At 37.7% G+C, this 12,038-nt stretch overlaps 1 protein-coding gene across 1 annotated transcript in view; it reads right to left on the bottom strand.

Moving 5' to 3' along the window:
* Positions 1-722, bottom strand: part of LOC107024909 (pentatricopeptide repeat-containing protein At1g74630-like) — a 35,007-nt gene extending 34,285 nt beyond the window's left edge. The window contains exon 1 of the mRNA XM_015225834.1: positions 11-722. Coding sequence (XP_015081320.1) covers positions 11-722 — 712 coding nt within the window. The remainder of the gene's footprint in view (positions 1-10) is intronic.
* Between the last annotated feature and the right edge of the window lie 11,316 nt (positions 723-12,038).

The following is a 12,038-nucleotide window of genomic DNA, read 5'->3' as shown; positions in this document are numbered from 1 at the left end:
ATCATAGTACTCCAAGAAATATCATCTCTACTTGGCATCTGCAAGAACAACCCCTCTGCACGTTCAAGCTCCCCTGCTTTAGTATACCCTGCCAGCATCACATTCCAAGTAGTCAAATTCCTAAACGGCATTAAACCAAACACTTTATCTGCACCACTTACATCACTCCCTCGAAGATACGCTGTAAGTATTGCATTCCACGCCACAACATTTGGTTGAGGTATTTGAACAAACACCTTCCAAGCAAACTCAACAAACCCACATTCCGCATACATACTAATAATTGTAGTCCCAACAAAGAGATGGGTGTCAAGCCCACGAGTCATAGCTTGACAATGCAGCTGAAACCCAGTTGTTAAACACCGTAAATTAGCCGCTGCTTTGAGTACAAAAGCAAAGGAGAAACTATCAGGAGGAGAATATGATTGTCGCAGCATGTAAATGAATGTGCTGACTGAATTCTTGGGTGAGTCTGACTCGGATTCACCTCGGATGAGGGTGTTGTACATGAACACATCTGAGTTTGGATAGTGTATGAGCAGACGGCGAGCGTAATCAATAGCATCAGAAATTTGCAGGGCACCAAGTATTAGGAGTTTTCCGGCGATTAGTGGGTTGGTCTCAAGGCCGGATTTGTAAACGAAGGCGTGGATTTGGTTGAGGTTTCCAAGTGTTTTGCAGTAGCTTAACAAAGAAAGACACACCTTTTCTGCCCTGCTCATTTTTTCAACATTTCAAAACTTAGAGCCAAAAGAATACCAAAAGAGATTTTCTCCTTAATACTCACTGCGTTTAAAAAAAGATATTTAGTTTAATTGGAACGTATTTTAATAAAATAAAGAATTTTTTAATTTTATGACTCAAAATTAAAGTTATGTTAAATATACTAAAATATCCTTTAATTTTATAGTTTTAAGCACGTCATGTGGAAAGTTAAAATTAAACTGTTGTCAAAAAAGGAAAGGGGTCATTCTTTTTTAAACAGTTAAAAAAATAATAATATCATTCTTTTTGAAATGAAGGGAGTATTATGATTTCTTATCTTTAAAAAAAAATATGTGTCTAGTTTTAAACTTAAGAATAAAAACAATATAAAGAAGAAATTTTTTTTAAAATTATATAATATAATAGAGAGAGTTATGGAGATGAAAGATTACAATAATAATAGTCAGGAGGTTATCTTCATAATGGATTAAAGTAATAGACATAATTAGTCATAATAATTTTTTAGTGTAGTGGATATTCATATCATTATAAAGGTGGAGGTTATCTCCATAATGAAGGAAAGTAATGGAAATAATCAGTCATATTAACTTCTTAGTGTAGTGGACATCCATACCATAATATTTCATAACACTCTCCCCTTGGATGTTGTCATATTGGTACATTACTTCATCTAAATTCAGTGTCAGAGGTTAACCCACTATGTGGCAGTCAAGTCCAACTCTTGATTCAGCCTGTTCGCAGCATATTCTGCATAATGTTCAATATTGTTTCTGCTTTGCTTTAGAATAATTTTTGATGCTTAATAATGAAATGCACACAAGAACTACAGGTAAACCCAACCTTTATATTAATAATCAAAACAATAGAAGGGATCTCACTCGTTAGGATAACAATTTTATCCTAACTTCAACTTCAACTTGAGGCACAATCACAAGTTGGTTTCTGCCTTTGACACCATTCAAAAGCCTCACGTTTTTCTCTAAGTGTCTAGTGAAATTCAAGACTTAATTCTTTTCTCTTTGACTCTCTCATTTTGTTCAACACTAAGACTGCACATTTATAGACCATGTGGCAGCCTTGTGTTTTATATTGCATAGCTTTCTAACACATGCTAAAAAGAAAAAAAGTGGGGTAGAAGTTAAGTTTCTATTGAATTGAGTAAGATCCTTTTGAATAGAAGATGCCCATGAAAAAGAATTTTTTAGAGGAAGATCAAAAAAAATGCGGATTTCCCTACACTTGTCATGACCATAGACACTAAACTAAACTTTATTTGACATCCCTAACTGATAAGAGCATTCAAATTTTGAATTCAAAAATCATATACAAGTTACAATGAATCTGGACCCAAGCGGTTATAAAAAGGTAATCGTCGCTGCATGTGCTTGACATGTGACTAATGGTTGATTGAATTTCACACATTTGTTGTCATTTCCATCTATATTTTTGGCTTCAATGCAATTTCTAAACGTTGTATAGTTATTGCTTGATCAAAGTCCACCCGAATCATCCGCCCATTTTTTATGTCTGCGCACTGCCAACGCCCTGCCGCTGCCTTGCCTGTGTTTTTCTTGGTCATGCTAACTTTTAACCCACTCGTGTCATTTATTTATTTCTTGTTGAGTTTCATTCATATTTTTCTATGCTTTAATTTATTTCAGCTTAATTTTTTCGTACTTGATCAGACCGTGTGTTTTTCACATGTCAAACTTTGTCTACAATCGAGGTCGGCCAGCACTCATGCAATGCCATGGTCTGCTGCCTCGCCAGCGTCCATGTCATGTCATGAAATTTCCTTCCTAACTTTGTTTGACTTCTCTAAGCCATGTTAACACTCCGCTCACATAATTAATTTTATCCTCATCTAAGCCCTTAACAGAGTCATTCATGCTAACTTTGTTGTAACCGTGCCATGTCGAGTAACCGGGTCGACCCCTTACAGATGTCCATGGATAATATGTCTTGTTAAAATCTTAGTAGAAAAAAATATGTAGGAAAAAGTACTAGTGAAAAATAAAGGATACACATATCTTTTAGTATTGAGTACCGATATGAGAATGAGTTCAGACAACACACATTCCTTATAGACTATGTATGTATGGGTACAATATCATACACTTTACATGAATCCTAAGTTCCTTCAGGAAGAGTTTAGTGGATCCACTTAGTTGAGGTGTTTTATACCCCGACAAAGTATAAGACAATTCTGGTAGTCGTAGATCATAGTGATGGTTATCAGTTAAAGAATCTCCCAGATAGAGTTAAAAGTATTATTTTTATTATATCACTTAATATGTTGAGTTCCGATATGGGTAAGTATTTTTGTAAAGTTTAAAATGATTTCACATCTTTGTTTCTTTATATTCAGTTGAGTATATATCTATATATATAGTAGTCCTTTTATTCAGTTATTTTTTATTCAACTATATTACATATTCTTACATTTGATGTACTGATTTTATTTAACTTGCATCATTCAATTATGCAAATACAAGTTCTAAGGTACCTTAACAAGAGTTTGTTTAGAACACTTCATCTGCTCATCAGCTTTCGAGTTCGAACGACTCCAATTATGTATGTTGCTAGTAATAGTTCTTTTGAGGAGTCGTGAGTCTTGTCCCAACACTCATCTTTTTATAGTAGAGGCTTCATAGATACACAATATTGGAGAGTCTTTCAGTCTAAAATACTTTTTTTAAAACTTATGTTTCATACTCAGTATATTCAGGGAAATTTTGAGATTCACTAAACTATTTTTAAGCATTTCTTTCACTTTAATGCTTATGTATGCCTGGATAGTCTTCTGTTTGTAGGTAACCAAGATGAAGGTTCGAAGGGGACCAACAATGGATCTCGAGTGTCGTCCACGTTTAAGGTGTAGGCTTGGATCGTGGCATTATGTTTCTGCAAAGTTGTTGTCATATGTTTCACACAAGTCTTCTCTACTGAAATTGTTGAAGGTACAATAAAAAAAATATCCCTTAAAAATCTATACAACCATCTCTTGGAGACATAATTCAAATTGGGTATGTCATTGTAAGGACATAAAAATCTTAAGAACCTTATTGTGCCTTAATGAGCAAAGCGAATCAGGAAAAGAAGACAATAATTAATAAACTTTAGACATGACTTCAAGGATGTGGTGTTGGATGACCTATAGAGGAATATGACTACTCTTTTAATCCCAAAGACATATATAAATACCCAATAAATTAATTGCTCATATTTAATATGAAGTGTGGATATATTCTCAAATTTACTGCAAGTTGTAAATATTTTTTTTGAAGTAACACATGTATTTCTCGACACTGCAATTGAAATAGGAGTGTATAGTTTCAACTGAACTTCATCACATTGGTATGCTGATTTTAAAAAACACCCAAACAAACTGAATAGTTTTTATATAATATTTTTCTCTTTCAAGTATATATAATAAGTTGAATTGTTGTCCGATATGATACATTCTTCGTTTGATTTTCCATTTTAATAATTTCTTATGATACATTTAAATGGGGGAACTTTAAAATGATATATGTAAAGCAAAATGTATGATTGAACTTTCAACACATTAAAATTAGAATATACATTCACTTTTTTCAACCTTTTAAAATTTATTTAACCCTTCAACAACGATTATTTATTTATTAGAAAATGTAAAATTTCAAGTTGATGTTCATTTGATTCTCCAAAAAATCAAATAATAGAACTCCCAAGAAGCAAAAGGATAAATTATAAATCAAATTAAATATGTTTGATTGAAAGGTAAATGATAAGATGTTACAATTATCATTTTCCTTTGCATATTAATGTTCGTCTATGTTATCTTGCATGTAAGATAATATAGTGTTTTAATTGTAATGACGAATAGATTTTAAGTATTATTTTATAAATTCAGTAATATTAAATTCTCACGTGAGGCAGGGGTAGTCAGTGACGGCTCTACACCTTTTGAAAAAAAAGCAACCGCCTTTGGCCCCAAAATTTGAGGGGCCTCATTCTTTTTTATTGTTTTTCAAAAAATAATAGGTTATACATATCTTTCTTAAAAAATATGAGTAACAGTGTTTTCAAAAACATTTTCGAATAGAGTCTCGGGGCGAGTCTCGGAGCGGGGTGTACCAAAAACGCTCCGGGCATAAATTAAAGACGTAGATCTATAAGATATATCTTCTAAAATTTAAGATGTAAGTCTCGATCATAAAGACGTAATTCCCGAGCCTAAAAAACTTAGGCCCGAACGTTTTTAATTTTATTTATAACTTTTTTGCTTTAGATCATATTTTTTATTGTTAGTGTACGCAATGATATTTCATACTTATCTCAAATAAAAATCATAATATAATTCCTATATATTATAGGTTATGTATAACCAAATTATTTGTAAAATCATTGAAAGATTTACCTTTGCTTATTTTAATGGTTATAAAACTATAAAATTAAATATACATGAGATTACGCCCCGTAGATCCATGGGACTTATGCCCCTATCTCGAGGCTTACGTCTCGCTCTGTATTGTGTAAAATGTCTCCCTTCACGTCCCCACCTTTTATACACTGATGAGTACTATGTCTCAAGAAAAATTAAATAATTGACTATAATAAACTTCATTAAAAAAATATAATTTAAGGCCTCTATTCGAATTTGACTTTAGACCACCGATTTGTTAGAGCTACCCCTGCAGATAGTTTTACTAGTTATATATTCATAAAGAGTAATTACTCACAACTCATACCCTTTAAATTTTAGTGTTAATAATTTCATAACTTACAATTGTGGTTTAGATTTCTTTTCCTTTTCGATGTAAATATTTTTTTATTTGGCATGATAAGACTATAAATACTATAAATACCATACATAGAACAATATCATATTAACAATACCTTTATATTATTATAATTAAATAATATATTTTTATATATTGGTAATTGTGTTAAAAATAATTGATAGCATATAAAAAGAGCTTTTGACATAACTTTAAAAAGTGAAACATGGTGGTGAATCTACTTACAAAGGAAGACTTAGAAGAATGTTTTTTGAAACATAATTAGAAATTACTTTTATTATAAAAAAAAAGTTTCAACTTTGGCTTGTAATAGTAACTTAGCTACACATATTGACAATATTAGTCATTTTGTCCTCTATAATCCTACTTTATACAATAAACATAATTGATATAATTAACCTATTTAAATCAAAAGAATTATTAGAATAAGTTATAGTTTAATTTTTCTCACAAAGAAAATCAAAGACGGAATAAATTATTATATGTTGTCATTGTTTATTTGTTTACACATGTAACAATTTGTTTTTGTCGCTATTCTTTTCTTGTCTGAAATGTATTTGTCACGACCCAAAACGGGTCGCGAGTGGCACCCACACTTAACCTACTATGTGAGCGAACCAACCAATCTAAACCCCAACATTTCAACCATAAATAACAAAATATAATGCGGAAGACTTTAACTCATTAATGAAAATCGATTAAATAACTTATAAAAACTCAATACTATTTATTCCCAAAACCTGGAAGTCATCACCACAAGAACACCTATCCTCAAATTACTAATCTAAGAGTATCTAAGAAGCTAAAATAAGTAAAAAGCTAGTCCATGCCGGAATCTCAAGGCATCAAGACATGAAGAGGAAGATCCAGTCCAAGCTAGAAGCAATAGCTCACCCTGAAATCTGGCTTGATGAAGACTGGCTAGAGTTGCGGTTGAGTTGAAGACGACGGCACGTTTGCTGCACTCCACAAATAACAAAGAAAAACAATTACAAGTAGGGGTCAGTACAAAACACGAGTACTGAGTAGGTATCATCGGCCAACTCAAAATAGAAAACAGTATATATCAGATAATATCATAAATCAACTACAATACTCAACATGTAACAACAACAAGTTCTATAATCATTAATAAGCACCGCCAAGTTCACCCATGAGGACTCAAGCCTCAATACCATACCCATTTGGGAATTAGGTTCATTAGATTGAGTATATTAACATCTTTCAAGATTCATTATCTTTATTTCTCTCGTGTCGGTACGTGACACTCCGCTCCATATACTATCCTGGTGTCGGAACGTGACACTCCGATCCCCTAATTCTACGTGTCGGTTCGTGACACCCGATCCCCTAATTCTACGTGTCGGTTCGTGACACCCGATCCCCTAATTCTACGTGTCGGTTCGTGACACCCGATCCCCTAATTCTACGTGTCGGTTCGTGACACCCGATCCCCTAATTCTACGTGTCGGTTCGTGACACCCGATCCCCTAATTCTACGTGTCGGTTCGTGACACCCGATCCCCTAATTCTACGTGTCGGTTCGTGACACCCGATCCCCTAATTCTACGTGTCGGTTCGTGACACCCGATCCCCTAATTCTACGTGTCGGTTCGTGACACCCGATCCCCTAATTCTACGTGTCGGTTCGTGACACCCGATCCCCTAATTCTACGTGTCGGTTCGTGACACCCGATCCCCTAATTCTACGTGTCGGTTCGTGACACCCGATCCCCTAATTCTACGTGTCGGTTCGTGACACCCGATCCCCTAATTCTACGTGTCGGTTCGTGACACCCGATCCCCTAATTCTACGTGTCGGTTCGTGACACCCGATCCCCTAATTCTACGTGTCGGTTCGTGACACCCGATCCCCTAATTCTACGTGTCGGTTCGTGACACCCGATCCCCTAATTCTACGTGTCGGTTCGTGACACCCGATCCCCTAATTCTACGTGTCGGTTCGTGACACCCGATCCCCTAATTCTACGTGTCGGTTCGTGACACCCGATCCCCTAATTCTACGTGTCGGTTCGTGACACCCGATCCCCTAATTCTACGTGTCGGTTCGTGACACCCGATCCCCTAATTCTACGTGTCGGTTCGTGACACCCGATCCCCTAATTCTACGTGTCGGTTCGTGACACCCGATCCCCTAATTCTACGTGTCGGTTCGTGACACCCGATCCCCTAATTCTACGTGTCGGTTCGTGACACCCGCTCCCCTAATTCTACGTGTCGGTTCGTGACACCCGCTCCCCCTAATACTACGTGTCGGTTCGTGACACCCGCTCCACTAATCTCATTCTATTAATTCATCAATCCTTCTTTTATACCAAGGCATCATCAACCCCATTACTTTAGTTCATCAAGCCTTCTTTTATACCAAGGCATCATCAATCTCATTAACAAAGTAGATTAGGGTTTTTCAAGATTTGGGATTCAATAGCTTCATCATGCTTATTTTATCACAATTATATAATCACATTCATACAAGCATACAATTAAGCATATAGAAGGGTTTACAATACTACCCAATACATATCATTCGCTATTAAGAGTTTACTACGAATAGCTTAAACCATAACCTACCTCCACCGAAGATTTCGTGATCAAGCAAGCAAATCCTCAAAATCTTTGCTATCCTCTTCGTTTCCCTCTTCTCTCGATCGTTCTCCCTCTCTTGTTCTTTCTATTTTTCTTATTCCAAAACCCTCTTTCTTTTACCCTAATTAGTATATAATTAAGTATAAAAGATGAATAAAATAACCCACTTTTTATTTTAAGGTTGTCTCCTTTAACCCCCAAGTAATTGAATTATTAATATTAACCCACTAAATTTATAATTATAGCAGGAATAGTCCAAAACGCCCCTTAAAATATTTAACAGAAATCCGACCCAGTCAGGGTCACGCAGCCTGTGACGGTCCGTCACAACTGTGACGGTCCGTCCTGCACGTCCGTCACAAAGTTCAGAGAGTTAATTTCTGTGGAAGATGTGTGACGGTCCGTCGTGCCCACGACGGTCCGTCCTGCCATTCCGTTACGAAGTTCAGAGAGTCGATTTCAGTACCCAAATTTCAGAATTCTAAGTGTTTTGGAACGAGACCCCCACGACGGTCCGTCGTGCCCATGACGGTTCGTCGTGGGATCCGTCGACTCAGCCAGTTTTTCCAGAAATAAAATCTGCTGCTCAAAACGACTAAACAGGTCGTTACAATAAATACCAATTTACCCATCGTTCGTCCTCGAACGATCACAAGAAGAAAAACAAGGGCAAAAGGGAGTACCTGAATCTGTAAACAGGTGTGGGTATCTTTCTCGCATATCAGCCTCCTTCTCCCAAGTAGACTCTTCAACTGGTCGATTCTTCCATTGAACTTTGATGGATGCAATCTCCCTTGATCTCAACTTGCGAATTTCTCTATCTAGAATGGCAACAGGCTCCTCCTCATAAGTCAAATTCTCATCAAGCAGAACTGAATCCCAACGAATGATGTAGTTTCCATCCCCATGGTATCTTTTCAACATAGACACATGAAATACCGGATGCACTCCTGACAGCCCTGGAGGCAAGGCTAATTCATAAGCCACCTCCCCTACTCGCTTAAGTACTTCAAATGGTCCAATATACCTTGGGCTTAGCTTACCTCTTTTACCAAACCGCATCACCCCTTTCATGGGCGAAACCTTCAGCAAGACTTGCTCACCCTCCATGAACTCCAAGTCCCTAACCTTTCGATCTGCATATTCCTTTTGCCTACTTTGAGCCGCTAAAAGCTTTTCTTGAATAGATTTCACCTTCTCTAATGAATCCCTCAAAAGATCAGTACCCCAAGGTCTAACCTCAAATGCATCAAACCAACCAATGGGAGACCTACATCTCCTCCCATACAATGCTTCGAAAGGAGCCATATCAATACTTGAGTGATAGCTATTATTGTATGAAAACTCCGCTAAGGGTAAGAAGTTATCCCAATGACCACCGAATTCTATCACACATGCACGAAGCATATCTTCCAATACCTGAATCGTTCGCTCAGACTGTCCATCGGTCTGAGGGTGAAATGCAGTACTAAGGTCCAACCTAGTACCTAATTCCGCATGCAATGTTCTCCAAAACTTAGAAGTAAACTGCGTACCTCTATCTGATATGATGGAGAGTGGAACTCCATGCAACCGAACAATCTCTGAGATATAGAGTTTGGCTAACTTTTCTGCATTGTAAGTCACCTTGACCGGAATGAAGTGAGCAGACTTAGTTAACCTATCCACAATTACCCAAATAGAGTCAAACTTACCCAATGTCTTTGGAAGACCAACCACAAAGTCCATTGCAATCCTTTCCCACTTCCATTCGGGAATGGGCATTCTCTGAAGTGTTCCTCCGGGCCTCTGGTGTTCATACTTTACTTGCTGACAATTTGGACATTTGGCAACAAAATCAACAATGTCGCGCTTCATTCTACTCCACCAAAAGTGTTGCTTTAGGTCACGATACATCTTGGTTGCACCAGGGTGTATAGAATACCTTGAACTATGAGCCTCTGTCAGAATAGTGTTGATCAAATCATCAACACGGGGTACACATACCCTTCCCTTGATTCTCAAAACACCTTCCTCATCGAGTTTGGCTTCTTTAGCCTCTCCTCGCAACACCTTATCCCGAATTCGGCTTAGTTTCTCATCATCAAACTGTTTTCCCTTGATCTTGTCAAGAAAAGAAGATCTTGCCTCCACACTGGCCAAAAATCCTCCCTTCTCACTTACTTCCAATCTCATAAAATCATTAGCCAGAGTCTGAACCTCTCTAGCCAATGGGCGTCTAGAAGCTTGTAAGTGAGCTAAACTACCCATGCTCCCTGCTTTTCTACTTAAGGCGTCTGCCACCACATTAGCCTTTCCTGGGTGATACAAGATAGTGACATCGTAATCCTTCAGTAGTTCCATCTATCTCCTCTGTCTCAAGTTCAAATCTTTCTGAGTAAAGACATACTGTAGGCTGCGATGATCCGTATAGACTTCACACTTAACCCCATATAGATAGTGTCTCCATTGCTTTAATGCAAACACTACCGCAGCCAACTCCAAATCGTGGGTCGGATAATTACGTTCATGCACCTTTAATTGCCTCGAAGCATACGCAATTACGTTCTTCTCTTGCATTAGCACTGCACCCAAACCAGAATAGGATGCATCACAATACACAATGAAGTTCTTACCCTCTACTGGCAAGGTAAGGATAGGTGCGGTAGTCAGCAAGGTCTTGAGTTTCTGAAAGCTTTCCTCACATTCATCCGACCATACAAATGGAACATTCTTCTTAGTCAAGTTCGTCAATTGGGAAGCAATAGAAGAGAATCCCTTGACAAATCGACGGTAGTAACTGGCTAAACCAACAAAGCTTCTTATTTCTGACACATTAGTAGGTCTTACCCAATTCTTCACTACTTCGATCTTAGAAGGATCCACCATCACCCCATCCTTAGAAACCACATGCCCCAAGAAGGACACTGCATCTAGCCAAAACTCACACTTAGAGAACTTGGCATAAAGCTTTTTCTCCCTCAACATTTCCAATACCATTCTCAAATGCTCCTCATGTTCCTCCTTACTTTTAGAGTATATTAGTATATCATCAATAAATACGATCACAAAGAGATCCAAATATGGCTTAAAAATCCCGTTCATCAAGCTCATGAACGCAGCAGGGGCATTCGTAAGACCAAAAGACATCACTACAAATTCGTAATGCCCATACCTGGTTCTAAAAGCAGTCTTTGGCACATCCGTTGCCCGTATTTTCAGTTGATGATAACCGGATCTCAAGTCAATCTTAGAGAAGACACAAGCACCTTGTAACTGATCGAACAAGTCATCAATGCGAGGAAGAGGATACCTGTTCTTTATGGTTACCTTGTTCAACTGCCGGTAGTCTATGCACATCCGAAAACTCCCATCCTTCTTCTTCACAAACAAAACCGGAGCACCCCAAGGAGATGCACTTGGTCTAATGAAGCCTTTGCTCAACAACTCTTGAAGTTGGGCTTTTAACTCTCTTAACTCCGCAGGAGCCATTCTATAAGGGGGTATAGAAATGGGGCGAGTACCCGGTTCAAGATCAATACAGAAGTCAATATCCCTATCTGGTGGCATACCAGGAAGATCTGCAGGGAACACATCCAGAAACTCACGGACCACCGAAACCGACTCAATCGAAAGTACTTGGGTAGTATCATCCTTGAGATGTGCCAAGAGAGCTAAACACCCTTTACTAACCATTTTCTTAGCACGAAGAAAGGAGATGATACGCACCGGATTGGAAGTGTAGTCACCCTCCCACACTAACGGATCTGTCCCAGGCTTGGCTAACGTCACTGTTTTAGCATTACAATCCAAGATCGCAAATTGCGGAGAAAGCCAAGTCATACCCAGAATTACATCAAAATCAACCATTTCTAAGATAACCAAATCTACATAAGTGTTGCTCCCCACAAAGTTCACCAAACAAGACCTATATACCTTTTC

The sequence above is a fragment of the Solanum pennellii genome, chromosome 7 (assembly GCF_001406875.1).
Source record: "Solanum pennellii chromosome 7, SPENNV200".
NCBI classification, from domain to species: Eukaryota; Viridiplantae; Streptophyta; class Magnoliopsida; order Solanales; family Solanaceae; genus Solanum; species Solanum pennellii.
The sequence above is the reverse complement of the archived record's forward strand: the minus strand, read 5'-3'. Positions and strand labels throughout refer to the sequence as shown.